Source organism: Tupaia chinensis, unplaced genomic scaffold, assembly GCF_000334495.1.
Source record: "Tupaia chinensis unplaced genomic scaffold, TupChi_1.0 Scaffold000429_1, whole genome shotgun sequence".
Lineage (NCBI taxonomy): Eukaryota > Metazoa > Chordata > Mammalia > Scandentia > Tupaiidae > Tupaia > Tupaia belangeri.
Window position 1 is genome coordinate 362,279 of NW_006159934.1, and position 19,901 is coordinate 382,179.

The following is a 19,901-nucleotide window of genomic DNA, read 5'->3' on the forward strand; positions in this document are numbered from 1 at the left end:
TGGGTCCCATGTGGCCAAATATGCAACTGGAGTATGAGTCCAAGACTCAGTGGCTTTTGAAAATCACACCAGGAAAGTATGCATATGCATGTGTGCCCAAAATACTAAGAGGAAGAAAAAGCAATTATTAAAAATTGCCAAAAAGTGGATGTGTATCAACAGAGGGACAGAAAAATAAAACATGATATATATAGATGTGGTATAATAAGACATGTAGTTGGTTTCTGTCCCTGATCTTAAAACCCTAATTTCCTTAGAGGAGTGTCTTTTGTCATTCATAAGAAGCCTCTTTTATCACACTTGAGTTTATGCTACTGAGGTGACTGAGGAAGAACTGTTCACCAGAAAGACCAAGTAATTACAAGGCTAGAACTCTAAGCCCTACCCACAACCTTCTGGAAAAGGGATGGGGGAAATGTGGAGATTAAACTCCATGAAAATTTTTTTTTCAATGCCAGAGGGTGAGTATGAAGATGCACCAGAAGGAGTACACAAAGCCTGGTCCACGCCGGGTCCACGCCTGATTCCCATTTTCTCTCTGTGCATGCCCTTTCTCAATCCATTCATTCACTTCTACCCGAGTTCTACGTCCCTTCATCCTGTAGGCCAGAGAAGCCACCAGGGCTAGAATTCAAATCGTGATGAGCCATGTGGGATCTGGCTCCTTCTGCACAGTGCTTAACAACTGTACTATGGGGCTGGCCTTCATGCCCTGTTCTAGATGTCTCTTCCACCTGGCTATTCCTGAGTGGTACCCTTTATAATAACCTGGTAAACCTAAGTCAAATACTTCTCTATAAGTTCTATGAGTCACTATAGCAAATTACTGAACCTGAGGAGGTAAGAACACGCAACTTATAGCTGGCACAGGTGGCAACATGGGACTTATGACTGACATCTATGTTAAGTCTTATAGGACTGAGTCCTTTAACTTGTGGGATCAGATGCTAACTCTACATAGATAATGTCAGAATTGAGGTGACCCTTAAGACTATTTGGTGTCAGCAGAGAACTTGTGAATTGTTTGGGTGTGGCACATTTTGGTGTCAAAAGTGTTGTGTGAGAGGACAAACAAATTTTCGTTTTTAACATCAAATGAAATATTACTCAGCTTAAGAAAAAAGGAAATTCTTGAGAACCAGCAGTTAGTGTAATGGCTATGTCTCTGGACTCCCACGTAGTCGACCACGGTTCGCGTCCCGGACCTGGTGGCTTAAAACTCATGCGGGGCGCGTGTGCGTGTGTGCCCAAGATCCCGAGAGGAGAATGGAGGAGAAGGGATCCCCTTGGGGGTGATTTCTCGCTTTCTGTCTCTCTGTCTGTCTCTGTCTGTCTGGCAAGCGCACGCGCTCTATAGCGAAAACCTCTCAAAAAAAAAAAAAAAAAAAAAAAGAAAAAAGGAAATTCTGGTATATGCTACATGAATGAACCTTAAATATACTGTCTAAGAGAAATGAGTCAGTCACATATTGGATGATTCCACTTACGTGAGATGCCCACCGCAGTCAAATTCATAGAGACTGAAAGAGAATGGTGGTTTCCAGGGGTTGAAAAGCATAGGAAATGGGGTTAAGTTTTAGTAGAGATAGTTTCAGTTTGGGAAGGCGAAAATGTTCTGGAGATTGGGTGTAGTGGTGATGGCTGCAGAACAACGTGAATATACTAATGTCACAGAACTGTACAAACATGTAAACATGGTAAATTGTACATATATTTTACCACAATTTCAAAAATTTAGGACTGGCCCCAAGGCATAGTGGTTATGTTAGCCAGATCCCCACTGCTGACTATGCAGTTCAAATCTTAGCCCTAGTTGCTTGAAAAAAAAAAAAAAACACTGGACATGTATGCTTGCATGCTCCGAATCCTGACAGGTCAGAGAAGGGATTCAAGCATGACTATACCCCACTGGGGAACTGTCCCCCTCTCTGGTAAGTGCACACACCCTCTGTAAAAAAAAAATTGAGGCCAGCAGGTTGCTTGGAAGTTAAGGTGGTTGGGTCCCATGCGGCCAAATGTGCAACTGGAGTCTGAGTCCAAGGCTCAGTGGCTTTTGAAAATCACACCAGGAAAAGTATGCATATGCATGTGTGCCCAAAATACTGAGAGGAAGAAAAAACAAAGGAGAGGGGACTGTGGCATGGCTACCTTCCTTGGAAGGGGATCCGTCACTCTCCCTCCTCTCTCTGTCTCTTTTTGGTGAGTGCATACACTCTACATTCTGTAATAAAACTATAAATAAATAAAACCACCTTCATCTTTTAAAAAGAGAATCAGCTCTGATAAAGGGGGTGGGCCAATAAAACGGTTTGAAAAACGACAAATTTAGTGGAAAATGACTTTTTAAAACTGGCTCAGGGTATAATGCTTATAGTAGCTAAAAAAGAACAAAGACTGTTTTAAAACCAAATCACACTCTTCTACACACTCATAAATGACATTACCAATAATTAAATACCTTTGCTTCCTCTGCCATTTTTTTCTCTTCATCCACTTCCTCAGTTTTTCCTGAATCTTCACTTTGGAGTTTTCTTCTCTTTTGCTTGGGAGCCATGAAGCCTTGGAGAAATTTCTTTATGACACTGGCCTGAAGGGCAATCACACACTCACCAAAATCCTTCAGTTTCTCTAGTGAAATGACCTATAGAAAATTATTTAAAAACTAGATTGAGGGAAGGCCAAGAGAAAGATGAAAAGATTCATCTTTAACTATATTCAAATCCACCTAGACTCAAATAATGAAAAGGTCCACGTAAAATTAATTTAACTGTGTTCCTCAGGTTACTAGATGAATCACGCATTTAAAAGTAGCTGACTACCTCTGTTTCCCCAGTGAAGGGATGCTAATATTTCTTCTACTTAACGAAGTTATATAACTCATTCATTTAATTACAAGGTGCCTATTATGTGCCTATTAAGCTACAGGCTTAATGCAAAATGAGAAAGAGAACCAAAATCATTGATTTCCTGAATTACTCACGATAATAAGCAGTACTCAGGAAGTGCATGGAAAATGTATACTATGAAAAAACTGTGCGCAGATTTAAAAATTTGTTCCACAAAAATAAACCTGGGCGTCGGAAGGTGGTATGGTGGTAAAGGGTGTTGGACTCCCACATGGCCAACTATGGTTCAAGTACTGGACCCAGAGGTTTGCTTTCTCATTTTCTCTCTCTGGCCCTCTCTGATAAAATAAAAATAAATAAATTAATTTAATTAAATAATTCTTTTATTCTTTAAAATAAAAGAATTATTTAATTTTATTCATCATCTTTTTTTTTTTTCAGTTTGATCACAGAGCAACAGAGAAAACAGAAAGACAGAAGGAAAGTGAGAAGTGAGAAAGCAAGCCACCAAGTCCAGAACTTGAACCATGGTCGGCCATACGGGAGTCTGGTGCCTTAGCTACCATGCCACCTGCCAGCCCCAATAAAATAATTCTTTAAAATAAAATAAAATAAACCTGAACTTCATATTATTTTTATTTTCTTTTTTTGGAGATTCTTTTTTTTTTTTTTTTGCTATAGGGCATGTGCACTTGCCAGAGACAGAGACAGAAAGTGAGAACTCACCCCCCCCCCAGGGAGGATGGGATCTTGAGCACACATGCATACATGCCAGTATGAGTTTGTTTTTGTTTTTTAAGAATTATTTTAATTTTATTTATTCATTCATTTATTTAATTTGACGAGAAAGATACAGAGAAAAGAAAAGGAACGTGCAGAAAAAACCCATCAGGACAAGGAATGGGAACCATGGTCAGTGGGAGTGCCCAGTGTGTGGGAGTGTCCAGTGCCTTAACCACCATGCCACCTCCTGGCCCTGTCCAGGATGGGGTTTTAAGCTGCTGGGTCCAGGACGCGAACCATGTTTGACTGTGGTCCAACGATGTAACTATCAGAAAAAGGGGGAAAGAAAATACTCCCTAACAAGAGTATGGTAATGTTCCAATTCCTTTTCCTCCATTCCTCTATTCCATTAGGATTTTGGGCATGCACACACACATGCCCAGCATAATTTTCAAGTCATGAGGAGCAGGACAAATCATGATTGGCCATGTGGGATGCAGTTCCCTTAACCACTACACAAAGGAGCAAGCCCCAAACCTGTACTTTTTCTTTTTTTTCCTTCAGTTTTGCTATAGGGCACATGAAATCAATGGAGAAAGAGAAAGTGACAAATCACCCCCCCCCATGGGGGGATGGTCACAGGAATTTTGGGCATGCACAAACACGTGCCTGCTACCTGGTCTACATCTCAAACTGCAGTCAGTCATGTGGAATCCAATCACCTTAACCACACCACCACCAGCCGGTCCCCTAAATTTGTACTTTAGTTCCATTTTTTCATAAACTTTTTGAGGTTCCTACATATGTGAGGTAATATTTTTACACACCAGAGTCTCCTTTAAGTCTCACATATTTTATAGATGAAAAAGAAGCTACATTACTTCATGAAAATCATGACACAGTACCTCGTCAGTCACACAAGACACAGTAATTAAAAGATACTATTGTTTTGGGTCAGCCCTGGAGCATAGTAGTTAAGCATTGTGTATAGGGAACCAGATTCCATATGACTGACTGTGGCCTGAAAACCACACCAGGTACAAAATCCTGATAGAATGGAGAACTAGAGGAAAGGGATTAAGGCATGACCATGCTCCACTAGGGGGCTCCTTCTCTCTCTTCCCTCCCTTCCTCTCCCTCTTAATCTCTTTCTGGTGAGTACGTATGCCCTCTGGCAATTAAAAATATATATAAATATGTAACATTTTATTAATCATAAAGAATACAAAGAAAAATTATAACCCACTAATGACAAGTTATAGGCCTAAACTTGGTACAGAGAGGCAACTCATTAATAGTTGCTAAATATGAAAGTAGATGTGTAATATTTAGAACTGGCAAAATCACTTGAGTTGAATAATTTTTCAAAAAAATCAGTGGGGGGCTGGCAGGTGGTGGGTATGATGGTTAAGGGTGCTGGATTCCCACATGGCCGATCATGGTTTGAGTCAAGACCTGGTGGCTTGCTTTCTCGCTTCCCATCTCTCTCTCTCTTTCTCTCCCTCTCTGGTCAAATTAAAATAAAAACATAAAGTTAAATAAAATAATTCTTTAAAAAAATCATTAAGAACTGTAAGATGGTTACGTCTTTTATGTGAGGAAATGTACCAAGAATTCACCTCAAGACTAAAAAAAAAAAATTGGGAACCAGCAGTTAGCATAATGGCTATGTCGCTGGACTCCCACATAGTCGACCGCGGTTCGCATCCCAGACCCGGTGGCTTAAAACTCACACCGGGCGCGTGTGCGTGCATGCCCAAGATCCCGAGAGGAGAATGGAGGAGAAGGGATTGCGGCGTGACCATCCCCCCCTGGGGGGTGATTTCTCGCTTTCTGTCTCTATGTCCCTGTCTGGCGAGCGCACGCGCCCTATAGCGAAAACCTCTCAAAACACACACACACACACACATGCATGCACACACACATATATGTATACACATGTAAAATATACATATAACTTGCTAATCCCAAAGAACAGAAACACAGATTAAATAAAAGAGATGGAAAGTATTTATAAAATCAGAAAAAGAGGGAAAAGCTGCAACTGCTCACAGAAGTTTACCTAACTGTAAGAACACACATGCCAGGCCAATGGGTAGTGCGGTGGTTAAGGTGGACTCCCACAGGGCTAACCATGGTTCTACTCCTGGACCTGGTGGCCTACTCTCTCACTTTCCTTCTCTCTGTATCTCTCTGCTGAAATTTAAATAATAATAATAAAATAATTCTTTAAAATAAATAGAACACATGCCATACTGCATGAGTAACTGAAAGATCTAGGCCAGCAGGTGGCGTAGTAAAGGCACTGGACTCCCATGTGGTTGACCATGGTTCGAGTCCTGGACCTGGAGTCTTGAAACTCATGCTGGGTGCATATGCATGTGTGCTCAAAATCCCGAGAGGAAAATGGAGAAGAGATTGTGGCAAGACCACCCCCCTGGGGGGAAGGGAGAGATAATTTCTCACTTTCTGTTTCTCTGTCTCTCTAGCAAGTACATGTGCCTTTTAGCAAAAACCTAATTTAAAAAAAAAGTAAAAAAATAAAAAAAGATCTAAGGATATTAGTATGTCTGAAATTATGTGGACTTTATGCTTCGAAATCAGTAAAAAATGCTTTTACAGTAATAGACAGTATTCTCTAAGTTTCTCTCTAGCTTTGATACCTAAACCTATCTAATGTGGCATATGGGGTATCTTAAACAGCTACATAAATACCACTTAAAAAGTCTTCTTGGGAACCAGCAGTTAGCGTAATGGCTATGTTGCTGGACTCCCACGTAGTCGACCGCGGTTCGCGTCCCAGACCCGGAGGCTTAAAACTCACACCGGGCGCGTGTGCGAGCGTGCCCAAGATCCCGAGAGGAGAATGGAGAAGGGATTGCAGCGTGACCATCCCCTCTGAGGGGTGATGATTTCTCGCTTTCTGTCTCTCTGTCTCTCTCTGTCTGTCTGGCGAGCGCATGTGCCCTATAGCGAAAACCTCTCTCAAAAAAAAAAGAAAAAAGAGTCTTCTTGAGGAAATTAGGGAGAAAAACAGAGAAGGTATTTGTGGGACACAAAAATGGTTTATTACCTGTTGATAATGTGTACAGTATTCTCAACTGGACTGATTTGAGGGATATTTATGTTGGGTAAATTCTCTCTACAAGTTAGATGTGACTGAATGTATAAAAATAATAATAATAAAGTCCTCCTGAGCAGTACACAATGGAACTATAGACAAACTTTGGAATATAGCTCATTCAACAGCATAAGCAATGCTCAACATAAATAAAACTCCACTGAGCTGACTGAGTACAAAGAGAAGCTGGATACATAACCATGTTTTATACCTTGTTCATTTTTAATTTTTAAATTTACTTCTTCCATGTGAGAAAGAGACAGTTAGAACTCCCCCAAGAGTCTTTATGCCACCATTCACCTCTAGCTTTAGCCAGGCCCAGATCATGGGCATGCATGTCCATATGGGCATGTTCAGAAAGGCCTCCACATGTAAACACAAATGAGTCAGTCTTACAGGTGTCACGTTTTACCACTACACCAATGTTTGGTCCCCATCAAGTTTCATCACAGCACAGGCAGCTCTGCAGGCTGGGACCACATGGGAGGCCTGTGTTTGATTTCAGTCTAACCTATAGGACAGGCACTAAGTTGTGTGCCTATAATCACAGAGACTTGAGAGACTAAGGTAGAGCATGGACAAAACCGTTTTTTTGGGGGGAGAGGTTTTTGCTATAGGGCGCGTGTGCTCGCCAGACAGACAGAGAGAGACAGAAAGCGAGAAATCACCCCCCAGGGGGGATGGCCATGCCGCATTCCCTTCTCCTCCATTCTCCTCTCGAGATCTTGGGCACGCACGCACACGTGCCCGGCGTGAGTTTAAGCCACCGGGTCTAGGACGCAAACCGCGGTCGGCTACATGGGAGTCCAGTGACATAGCCATTACGCTAACTGCTGGTCCTGGCAAAACCGTTTTCAAGGAAAAAAAAATTAAAGCCCAACTGTAGTGGTGCATGTGGTAGGGAGCAGATATATGATCCTGGATCCACATGCGTGGCCTGGGTCAAGACCAACCTGAACATGATGGGTGTGGCAACAGTTGTCTGTGGTTCCTGCTGGCAGGTTGTCTGGTGGTCCTGCTGACAGAGGAGGCTAAGGCAGAGGCATTGTGACATGGCAACACCCCATCAAAAAATGTCCGTATGTCTCCCACTTTTCTTTCATTTAACAACAATAACAACAAAAAAGAAAAGCAGGGGGAGGGCACAGGCATCATAAAGTGAAGACATGATAAATGACGTTATTGATACATGATTTCAGCTCAACAATCAGTTTTCACACAGCTTAATTAAAAAGCTCCTTCTGAACAATGGTTCTAAGCACTAGGTTTTTCCTGCATATCCCAAAATATTAAAAAAGATAAAGATGTACGTTAACATTTTTTGGTCCCATAAATATCTTTGAATACAAACCCAAACATACAATTTTCAAGACCATCGTGCAGAGTCAAGACTACCACCAAGGAATAATTAATTTCAAATCCAGTTTCCATGAGTATCAGCTTACCCGGGCTTCAAATTCTGACGTTTCTTCCACATATCCAAGTCCTCCTTTTTGTAACCTTGTTGCAACTTCAATGAGATCACTACGAAGAAAGTTTAAGAGCTCCTGGTTGCCATCACACGATTTTAGACCCAAATTTGGCTTCCGAGCAAGATGAATAGAGTGAATAATGTCCTGGTACCTAGAAGAGATGAGGCAGGAATAAGAGGAATAAAGGAACTTTTGAAGATGTTCCTCATATTTCAATATCTGAATAGCATGTTTATTTCTAAGACTTGTTTAGGTGTTTTTCCTCTTTACTTATTCTTTTTCTTTACCAAAGAGAAGGAGAGAGATTCCTGATGTAGTATGGTCACACTCCTGTATTCCTCCATTTTTCTTTCCCACTGGTATTTTGGGCATACATACACATGCACCTGGCAGGTTTTATTTTCAGCTGTAGGGTTGGGTCTCAAACCAGTCAACCGTGTGGGATCTGGTTCATTTAACCACTATACTATGGGGCTGGCCCTTTCTGTGGTGTTTTTTTTTCCTTTAAATACTTTTTTTATTTAATTTTATTTATCATCATCATTATTATTATTGTTAACTTTTAATTTGACCAGGGTTGAGACAGAAAAAGAGAGAGAAAGTGAGAAAGCAAGCTGCCAGTTTTGAGACTCAAACCATGGTCAGCCATGTGGGAGTCCAGCACCTTAACCACCAGGCCACCAGATTCCCACATGGCTGAACACGGTTCAAGTCCCAGACCTGGTGGCTTGCTTTCTTACTTTCCCTTTCTCTGTCTCTCTCTGGTCAAATTAAAATGAATGAATGAATCAATAAAATAAGCAATTAAAATTCTTCACAACACAAAGAAACCAATTTGGGTAGAAAAACGACACTAAGACTTCAGAAGTATTCACTCTCACATTAAATATTAACCCTCTGAGGGTCTAATAAAGAATATATAAGACTTTCTACCTAGGGAGAGCTATAAGCTTTACTGTGGTGGTTCTCCTACATGAAAATGATAACTAAAGTTCAAGCCAACAGGTGACACAGAGGATGGAGTGGCTAGATCCACATGGACAACTGAACAGTTCAAATCCTGGACACCATGGCTTAAAAAGTATGCCTGGTATATGTCTGTGTCCAGTGGAGAAGCGATTGCAGCATGGCCATACCCCCTTGGGAAATGGTTTCTCACTTTCCCTCTCTCTCTCTCTCTTACTCTCTTTCAAGAGAGCACATGCAACAAGTCCTATAGCAAACAAAAACACCAAAGTCCAAGGTCATCTAAATTGAGTGTGAAGTTTCTTTTTCTTCTTAAATAATCAAGGTTTATAATTTATTTAATTTTATTAATATTGCTGTTGTTATTTATAAGGGCACATGTGCTATAGGGCACGTGTACTCACAAAAGTGTGAGGGAGAGGGGGAGAGAGGAGAATTGAGAGAGCAAGCAGCCAGGTCCAGGACTTGAACCATTGTTAGCCATGTGGGAGTCCAGCGCCCCAACGACCATGCCACCTGCTGGCCCCAATAAAAAGGTTTATAATATTATTTTCCTCTGAATATAACTTCATTGTGTCTCATTGTTCCTCTTTTTCCTTTTTTTTAATTATTATTTTTATTTTGCCAGAGGGAGCATGGAGAGAGAGGGAAGGAAAGTGAGAAAGTATTCCCCATGGAGGATAGTCACAATCCCTTCTCCTCCATTCCTCCTCTGTGGATTAGGGGCCCACATTCACATGGGCCGAGTGTGTTTCAAGCTGCCAGGTTCCAGACTCAAACCATACAGTTGGCCATGTGGGATCCAGTTTTCTTAACCATCATGTCACCAACTGGACCCCCAGTAGTTTTCCTTTTTAATTTATAAAAAACAGGTATTTGGCTCGTAGTTCCAAGGTTCAATAACTGTATGCAGTTAGGGACTTAATAGCTCCTGGGAACTCTATACTAAGTCCAGAGGGAGTATTTGGCATCACACAGTGAAACATTATTTTCTATATAGTAAATAATTTTCCTTTCATTTTTCTCTTGTAATCTAAGTGTTATTGAGAAATAGATTTAGCTTAGTAGCAGTTAAAACTTTTCTGGTCCTCACTATAAAATTAATTTCTGATTTTACTGCAATCTGACTACAGAATATACCCTGAAAGTCTTTCCTATTTATATTTGCTGAGATGGTTTTTGTGGCTAAATGTTTTTTATAAATGTTCAATCAACAAAAACTTTTTTTTAATGATTCCAACTGGCCTGTATCCTTTTGCTTATTACCCTTTTACTTATAAGTCTTCATGATTTTTCCTATTTTCTTGTAAACAGTATATATATTTTTGGTTTTCAAATTTAAACCTCAAATGGTTTATAACACATTATCTTATCCCCTTGGTTACCTAGAGGGAAAACCAACAGAAGAATAGACAAACAAGATTAGATTCACTAATATTATATAGACTCATGGAATATTATAGAAAATATTCCAGAGTTCAATTACAAAAAACACAGATGGCTCTTTAATACAATAATGCTAAGACCACTAAGTCCCAAACTGTTTGAAATTCTTGAAAAGATTCCAAACGAAACAAAACAGTTTTCCTTAAATGTTCAATAAAAGAAAAAAGTGCAGGCTTTGTTTCTAATCCTAACAATCTTTAACCTTTCAACAGAAGGATCCAATGTATCTATCAAATACTTTGATCAAAAAGAAGGAATATCAGGGACCAGCAGTTAGCATAATGGCTATGTCGCTGGACTCCCATGTAGTTGACTGCGGTTCACGTCCCGGACCCGGTGGCTTAAAACTCATGCTGGGTGCGTGTGCGAGCGTGCCCAAGATCCCAAGAGGAGAACGGAGGAAAAGGGATTGTGGCGTGGCCATCCCCCCTGGAGGTTGATTTCTCGTTTTCTATCTCTCTGTCTCTCTATTTCTGGCGAGCGCACATGCCCTATAGCAAAAACCTCTCCAAAAAAAAAAAAAAAAAAAGTAATATCATAGTACTGTACTTCTTTGTAGCTCTGTGTAGCTCTGTGTACAGACGTATTGGTCTGCATAACCCTACGTTAAGACAACGTGATCTTAAATACAATCTTAACTAATTGATAATGTGCTAGGCAGAGGACAAAAATTAACATACCTATTGGGAACCAGCAGTTAGCGTAATGGCTATGTCGCCGGACTCCCACAAAGTCAACCGTGGTTCACGTACTGGACCCGGTGGCTTAAAACTCACGCAGGGTGCGTGCATGCCCAAGATCCCGAGAGGAGAAGAGATTGCGGCATGACCATCCCCTCTGGGGGGTGATTTCTCGTTTTCTGTCTCTATGTCTCTCTCTGTCTGGCGAGCGCACACGCCCTATAGCGAAAACCTCTCAAAAAAAAAAAAAAAGAAATTAATATACCTATCAGTGCTCACAAATTCTGACCACGTTGCAGAATATGTATGGAACATTAGAATGGTATTTTCCATCTCTCTGAAATCAAACCTAAATCCAGCCATGAAAATAAGTGTACAGTTAGAAATCAGAGGTGGCCTTAAGGCAAAACCTTGTCCTGGCTTTGATAAAAACAATGGCCATGGGGACTGGCAAGTGGAATGGTGGTTAAGGTGCTGGACACTCCTACATGGCCAACCATGGTTCGAGTCCCGGACCTGATGGCTTGCTTTCCCACTTTCCTCTCTCTATGTCTCTCTGGTCAAATTAAAATAAATGAATGAATAAAATGAAATTGAATAAAATAATAAAAAAAAATAAGTTCTTAAAATAAAAAAATAAAAACAATGGCCACTACAGAAATAGACCAGCAAATCTAGATAAAGTTGATGCTACTTTGAAGTCAGAACAATTTTCCTTTTTTTTTCTTTTAAGAATTATTTTATTTAATTCCTTTTAGTCATTCTTTTTTCTTTTAATTTGATCAGAGAAACAGAGAGAAAGAGAGGAAAAGTGAGAAAGCAAGTCACCAGGTCTGGGACTTGAACCATGGTCAGCCATGTGGGAGTCCAGCAACTCAACCACACCACCTGCTAGTTCCCAAGTTTTTTGTTTTGGTAAGTATACGCACCCACTGGCAATTTTTAAAAAATGACATAAAATACTCATTTTAAAGCATTTCATGGTTTCTTTAAAAATATTTATTTATTTAATTCCACTACTTATTATTTTTTTTTTTAATTTGACTAGACAAGAGGCAGAGAGAGAGAAAGAGGGAAAGTGAAAAAGCAAGTCGCCAGGCCTGGGACTCGAACCAATAGAGCTTACGTCTAGTTTCTTTCTATGAGTATGTTTTCTAGATACATCTATATTACTGCACTTATCAGTACTTCATTCCTTTTTATGATAAAATAATATTCTATTGTTTGGGTATGCGATAATTTTGCCTTTTCATACATTACTTGATAAACATTTACATTTTTTAGAATTTTTGGCTAATCTGAATATTTTCTTTTTTTTTCTTTTTTAAAGAAGTTTTTGCTCGCAAGAAAGGGAGACAGAAAACGAGAAATCATCCCCCAGGGGGGATGGCCACGCCGCAATCCCTTCTCCTTCATTCTCCTCTTGGGATCTTGGGCAGGCACGCACGCACGCACACACGCCCAGCGTGAGTTTAAGCCAGTGGGTCCAGGATTCGAACCGCAGTCGACTACATGGGAGTCCAGCGACATAGCCATTACGCTAATTGCTGGTCCCACTAATCTGAATATTAACAAGATACTTCTGAATAGCAACCCACCTGGGACAGAACTGCTACCTAATTACAATGAAATTCAGAGTTTGGTTGTGGCATGCACTAGCCAATGAATGGTTCCGTTATCCTGTAGCTACCTGGTAAGGTGTATTTTTTTAAATAAGCATGCAATTCCAAGAAAACACCAAGCAGTAACAGAAAGCATTACAGATATTAAACTTTTTTTAATTTAAAAGCTCTCCCCACAAAAGGCATCTCTGAGCCCATCAAGTTGGTATCGCGAGCAAAGCTCACCCTCCCGAATTGAAAAAATTTATGGGGACCAGCAGTTAGTATAATGGCTATGTTGCTGCACCGTGGTTAGCATGGACCCGATGGCTTAAACTCACGCCGGGGGTGTGTGTGTGCATGCCGAAGATCCCTAGAGGAGAATGGAGAAGGGACTGCAGCGTGGCCATCCCTCCTGGGGGGTGTTTTCTCGCTTTCTGTCTCTGTCTTTCTGGCGAGCGCACGTGCCCTTATAGCAAAAAAAAAAAGAACAAGAAATTATCATTGAAATTAAATTGTGTCAGACATGCCCAAGTAATATTGTAGGAATTTGATTCATTTTTGAACCTTGTGATAGATGAGTGTGTAGAGATGGCAACTAGTGGATGACAAAACAATAATCGAATGGTGGTAATACCAGGAAATAGTATCATCATGTTAGAAGCCTTGGAACGAGTATAAATAATGGCTGTTCAACAGAAAAACCCATGTCCCCTTGTCAACAGGCCTGTTTTACTATGATGTAAAAATCAGGTTGTGGGGACCAGCAGTTAGCACAATGGCTATGTAGCTGGGCTCCCACGTAGGCGACCGCATTTCGAGTCCTGGACCTGGTGGCTTAAAACTCACGCCTGGCGTATGTGCATGTGCATGAGTTCCCAAGATACCGAGAGGAGAATGGATAGCAGTGTGGCCAACCTCCCCCGGGATGATCTCACTTTCTGTCTCTCTGGCGAGCGCATGCACCCTATAGCAAAAACTCTCAAAAGAGAGAAAATAAGGGACCAGCAGTTAGCGTAATGGCTATGTCGCTGGACTCCCATGTAGTCGACCGTGGTTTGCATCCCAGACCCGGTGGCTTAAAACTCACGCTGGGCGCGTGTGCATGCGTGCCCATCCCCTCTGGGGGGTGATTTCTCGCTTTCTGTCTCTCTGTTTCTCTCTGTCTGTCTGGCGAGCGCACGTGCCCTATAGCGAAAACCTCTCCAAAAAAAGAAAAGAAAAGAAAACAGGTCATGTACATTTTCATAATAAACTTTTTGTTAAGAAAGAAAAAAGAAAGCCCTCGCCACAAAAAACACTCAGATATTTGTATCTAATTCTGAAAAGAAAATGTGAGGAGCAAGATGAAAACCTTACCTCTTCTCTAATCTCTCTTTAAGCTGACTTTCTCTTATTCCCTGAGGGTGAAGGCAATTTAACAACTCATCCAGTTCCTTTTGACTATCACATAAAAACCTGTAGGGGCAAAACAGATTTGGTAACTGAAAAAAATAAAAAGACTAGAAACAATGAATAATTTACTATTTCCATAAGGTCTAATGTTAACTTTATTCTAAAACATTGAAGCCAATGTCTCCTTCTAAAACAGAAAATGGGACATATTTTATAGAAGTCAGTAGGTACACTTGTGATACACCTTCAAAAAGTAAACCTATTCAAAGAACAAATGTATTTCAACAAGAAAAGATGAAGGTCATTAAACCAAAGGTGACCACAGCTAAGCAGTTAATGGAATCATAAAGATGGGATCCACATGAAAGTCTAAAGGCTATATAATGCTTATTCTTCTTAACAAATTAATTTAAATTTATTTATACTAATTTATATATATTTAAATATATAAACCATAATTATTAAAGTAATACTTCAAAATTCATTAATAAAATTGAATGAAATAAAATCCCAAATACTTTTATTCCCAAATTCAGGAGTGTTTTCAGTTCACATACAATTTATCACATGTGGGGGTATGTGTGTGTGTGTTTTTCCTTTTTTTTAGACAGAGTTCCACTGTGTTATGATTCTCCTGCCTCAGTCTCCTGAGTAGTTGGGACTAAGTTGCACACAACCTAGTCCCTCCAGTTTTTTATGCTAGGCCAGGAATTGAACCCAGCATCCCATGTGGCCTCGGTCTTCTAAGCAGGAATATACAGTGCATGTTGTGGCTGGGCTACAAAGATTTTAAGAAAAAAAGTGAATCTGCTTTAAAAGCAATGAATTTTGATATCTAAGAAATAAATGCTACCCAAAATGCCTTTATCAGATAATTACTGACTACTGTCACTATACTAAGTATTTTCTTCAAAGTAAAAAGAGCAACCCGAAGAATGCTCACATTACCATAGGTTTTGTCCTTGTTTGGGTATGGTGGTCTCTACAGCAATTTCTGTTGCTTGTCCATGCTGTGTGTTCATGCTTGCATTTTTGCCTAAGTTTGCCTTTTTACCTAAGGAAAATGTATACATTAGGTTGAACATATTAAATACCCAATTCCTAGTTTCAAACCTAAGCAGTATCCAGAGGTAAACCCAACAACCTAATTTAAAAAAAAAAAAAAAAAAAAGGAAGGAAAGAAATTAAAGACAATAATGAGGACACTGGAAAGTTTTTTTAAAAACAGAGCCAGATGGTGGCACACTGGTAAAACACAACACTTTACAACAAGGCAATCTCACATGAGAAAGTTCCCAGCTTAAATCTGAAGACTTCCAAGAGTATGCCAAGAGAAAGAGAGAGAGAGAGAGAGAAAATGAGAAAGCAAGCCTCCAGGTCCAGGACTCAACCTTTCGTGGGCCATGTGGGAGTCCAGTGCCCCTAATCACTATACCACCTGCCAGCTCCTCAATAATTTTAAATATATATGTATAAATAGATATATAGAAAAGCACACTATCAGGGGGCTGGCAGGTGGTACGGCAATTAAGGCACTGGACTCCCACATGGACAACTGTGGTTCAAGTACAGGGCCTGATGGCTGGCTGGCTCTCTCTCTCTCTCGTCAAGTTAAAATAAACAGATAATTATTAAATTAAATCATTTTTTAAATAATTTTTTTAAAAAAGTACACTGTTTATATTACAAGATAAACACACTGAGATAAAGGAGAACATTATCTGTACCCTTTTACGGCCCATCTAAGTCCCTTATCTTTAGTGAAATGTTTGCTATCATTCCTCTTACTAGAATTCTAGCCAAATGGCATTCAAGTCCTTATATGTCTTGCTTGGTGCTTACACCCCCAACACATGAAAATTTTCTTGACATATAAGAGATGTTTCATAAACGCTGCATAAATAAATTTAGAAGTGGTAGAAGAGGACCAGCCATGTGGTGTGGTGAATAAGGTAGGTTGGTCCTACATAAATGACCAAGTGGTTTGAGTCTAAAACTCAGTAGCTTGAAAAGCATGCTGGGCACATGTGTGTGCGCATATGCATGCATGCCCAAATCCTAACGGGGGAATAGAGACAGGACTATAGTCTGGACAATCCCCCAGGGTACTTTCTCACTTTCCTCTGTCTCGTCCTCCTCTGGTGATATGCATACCCTTTTACCTTATACCAAAATAATATATATATAAAAATGTAGAAGTGGATATAGAACTCTTGCCTTCTTGAAACCCAAGCCCAATTCCATCCCTGAGGCACCTACAAAGAAGTTTCTAAGGAACAAAGACTGAAAACTACTCCTACAAAATCAAATACCCCATTGTGGAACAGCATACCACAACAGGATGAAATAAAAAGGACATGGTCAAATCATTCATATATCAATATTGAATATAAAGGACATGGTCAATCATTCATATATCAATATTGTATATATAAAATTCAAAAAAAAAGTCAATCAAAAATGTAAGGTACACATTATAATGTGGTGTGGTTTAAAATACTGAATGTGGTAATGTCCTTTATTTGATCACCACACACTGCATGTATGCTTTGAAAATCCATACTGTAGAGCTGGCAGGTGGCATAGTGGTTAAAAACACTGGACTCCCACATTATTGACCATGGTTCCCAGTCCAAGATTTGGCGGCTTGCTTGCTTTCTCTCTCTCTCTTTCTCTCTCTCTTGCTTTGTGCCTTTCTGGTCAAATTAAAATGAATAAAGTTAAATAATTCTTTAAAAAAAAGAAAAATCCAGGGGACTAGCAGGTGGCGTGGTGGTTGGGGTGCTGGACATTCCCACATGGTTGACCATGGTTTGGGTCCTGGACCTGGCAGCTTGGTTTCTCACTTTCTCTGTGTGCATGTGTATGTCTCTCTCTGTTCAAATTAAAATAAATTAAATAATTTTTTAAAAAATCCATACTATACCCGACAAAGATGTGTAACAATTAAATGTCAGTAAAAGGAGCCAGCGGGTGGCATGGTGGTTAAGGGTGCTGGACTCCCACATGGTCGACCACAGTTCGAGTCCTGGACCTGGCAGCTTGCTTTCCCACTCTCTCTCACTCGGTCTCTGTTCAAATTATAAATAAATACATAAATAAAGTTAAATAAAGTAATTCTTTTTAAAAAGTCAGTAAGAAACCATAAAAAATTTTCAAAATGAGAAAAAAAAAATCTAATTCCAAAATATCCTACTATTCAATTTCTTTATCCTTTTTTTTTTTAAAGAATTATTTTATTTAACTTTATTTATTTTATTTTCATTTGACCAGAGAGGGACAGAGGGACAGAGGCAGAGAGAGAGAGGGAGAGAGAGAAAGCGAGAAAGCAAGCCACCAGGTCCAGGACTTGAACCACAGAGGGCCATGTGGGAATCCAGCCCCCTTGACCACCACACCACCTGCCAGCCCCCAATTTCTTTATCTTTTCACTCTATGCCTAGAACAATATTGGTAAACAAGTATTCATTTTTTTCCTTTTCTTTATGCGTTTCACATCCACATACTTCACTTACATATACCTACCTAAGAAGGCAATGAAGAAATTTTAAAATTAGAACAGTTATCAGAGGGAAGGCAGTTCTTACTGTTGAGCCTACCTGATCAGGGTAAAATAGAAGAAGGTATACTTACTGCGGGGATAGTAATCTTCATCAAGAGAGTCTGCATAGTCTTTACGGTGATGCTTGAATCTGTAGTCAATACTGTCATGTACCCACCCTTTTTCAATAAACAACCCTGGAACTTCATCTGAGAAGAGCCAGTACCTATAAATCACAACCATACATTAATAGGATTATGAATATACCAGGAATTCAAGACAATTTTATGATAGAGGAAAGGATACAGAAAATCATTAAACATTCATAACCACAAATGACAGTAATTTATAACTAGAGAAAGTAACTATAATGAACATAATTGTTCCCTTGCTCAGAACTCCAGACTATAATATATACAATAAAGCAAAGGATAACAAAACTTTTGGAATTTCAGACTTGTTTAATGTGTGTAATTTTTATTACTTCTAATATTTTGAATCTTTCTTTTTTAATTGCCAGATGACATGTGTATTCACCAGAGCAGGGAGGGCAGTGTAGAAAGAACCCACCAAGGGAATGTGGTTTTAACACAATCCTTTCTCCACTTATCTATCCTATCCTGTCAGGATTTGGGGCATGCTCACATAAGAGCCTGGTATTTTTTTCAAGCCGCCAGGTCCAGGATTCAAACTGTATGCATGATCAGAGATATGAGATCCAAGACCCTTAACCATTAAATCCTGGGGACCGCCCTATTTTTCAATCTTCAGGTTCTATACAATGCATGCATTTAAAATATATGAGAAAAGGGCCAGCAGGTGCCATGGTGGTTAATGTGGATGGAGCCCACATGATCAACTAACTATGTGGTTCAAGTCCCGGACCCAGTGGCTTAAAATCATGCCAGGCAGGGACCAGCAGGTGGTGTGGTGATTAAGGCACTGGACACTCCCACATGGCCAACCAGGGTTCAAGTCCTGAATCTGGCGGCTTGCTTTCTCACTTCCTCTCTCTCTCACTTTCAACCTCTGTCTCTCTCTGGTCAAATTAAAAAAATAAATAAATAAAAAATAGGGACCAGCAGGTGGCATGGTGGTTATGGCGCTAGACAGTCCCACATGGCCAACTAGGGTTCAAGTCCTGGACCTGGTGGCTCGCTTTCTCACTTTCCTCTCTCTCTCTGGTTAAATTAAAATGAATGAATGAATGAATGAATGGATAAATAAATTAATTAATCTTTAAAAAAATTAAAATAAATAAATAAATTAAAAAAAAAAATCATGCCAGGCATATGTCCGTGATCCCAAGAAGATAATAGAGGAAAAAGAACTACAGCATGGCCATCCCTCCTGGTGGAGGTTTCTTACTTTCTCCTGAGTGCATACACCCAATAGCAAATTTAAGAAAAAAAAAGAGGGACTTCAAGAAGTTAATGAAAACACTGGATTAAAGTACTAGCTTATTTTGGTGAAAAAAAAATTTGAGGGACCAGCAGTTGGCATAATGGCTATGTCGCTGGACTCCCATGTAGTTGACCGGAGTTCGAGTCCCGGACCAAGTGGCTTAAACTCATGCCGGGCATGTGTGCATGCATGCCCAGGGTCCTGAGAGGAGAAGGGATTGTGGCATGGCCATCCTCCTAGGGGGTGATTTTTCACTCTGTTTTTCTTTGTCTTTCTGGTGAGCGTATGCGCCCTATAGCAAAAGCCTCTAAAAAAAATTTTTTTTTGAATACCACACATGGGTTTTATTTTTTAAAATAATTATTTATTTAATTTAATTTTTATTATTATGTTATCATTATTTATTTCCTATAGGGCACCAGAGAGAGTAAAAGTGAGAAAGAAAGCCACCAGGTTCAGGACCTGAACCACAGTCGGCAATGTGGGAGTCCAGAGCTTTAACCACGATGCCACCTGTTGGTCCCATTAAAAAAAGATTTTTTTAAGAGAGATTTTTGGGACCAGCAAGTGGCGTGGTAATTAAGGCGCTGGACACTCCCACATGGCTGACCATGGTTCGAGTCCCGGACCTGGTGGCCTGCTTTCTCACTTTCCCTCTCTTTCTCTGGTCAAGTGAAAATAAATGAATGAATAAATAAAAATTTAA

At 39.9% G+C, this 19,901-nt stretch overlaps 1 protein-coding gene across 2 annotated transcripts in view; it reads right to left on the bottom strand.

The window, feature by feature from the left end:
- The window catches only part of BAZ1B (bromodomain adjacent to zinc finger domain 1B), a 93,720-nt gene that overhangs the window by 19,889 nt on the left and 53,930 nt on the right, over positions 1-19,901 (bottom strand). For both annotated transcript variants that reach the window (XM_006154966.3, XM_027774386.1), the window contains exons 9-13: positions 17,884-18,017; positions 15,199-15,304; positions 14,215-14,313; positions 8,136-8,313; positions 2,459-2,641 (exon numbers count right to left, since the gene is read on the bottom strand). In XM_006154966.3, coding sequence (XP_006155028.1) covers positions 2,459-2,641; positions 8,136-8,313; positions 14,215-14,313; positions 15,199-15,304; positions 17,884-18,017 — 700 coding nt within the window. The remainder of the gene's footprint in view (positions 1-2,458; positions 2,642-8,135; positions 8,314-14,214; positions 14,314-15,198; positions 15,305-17,883; positions 18,018-19,901) is intronic.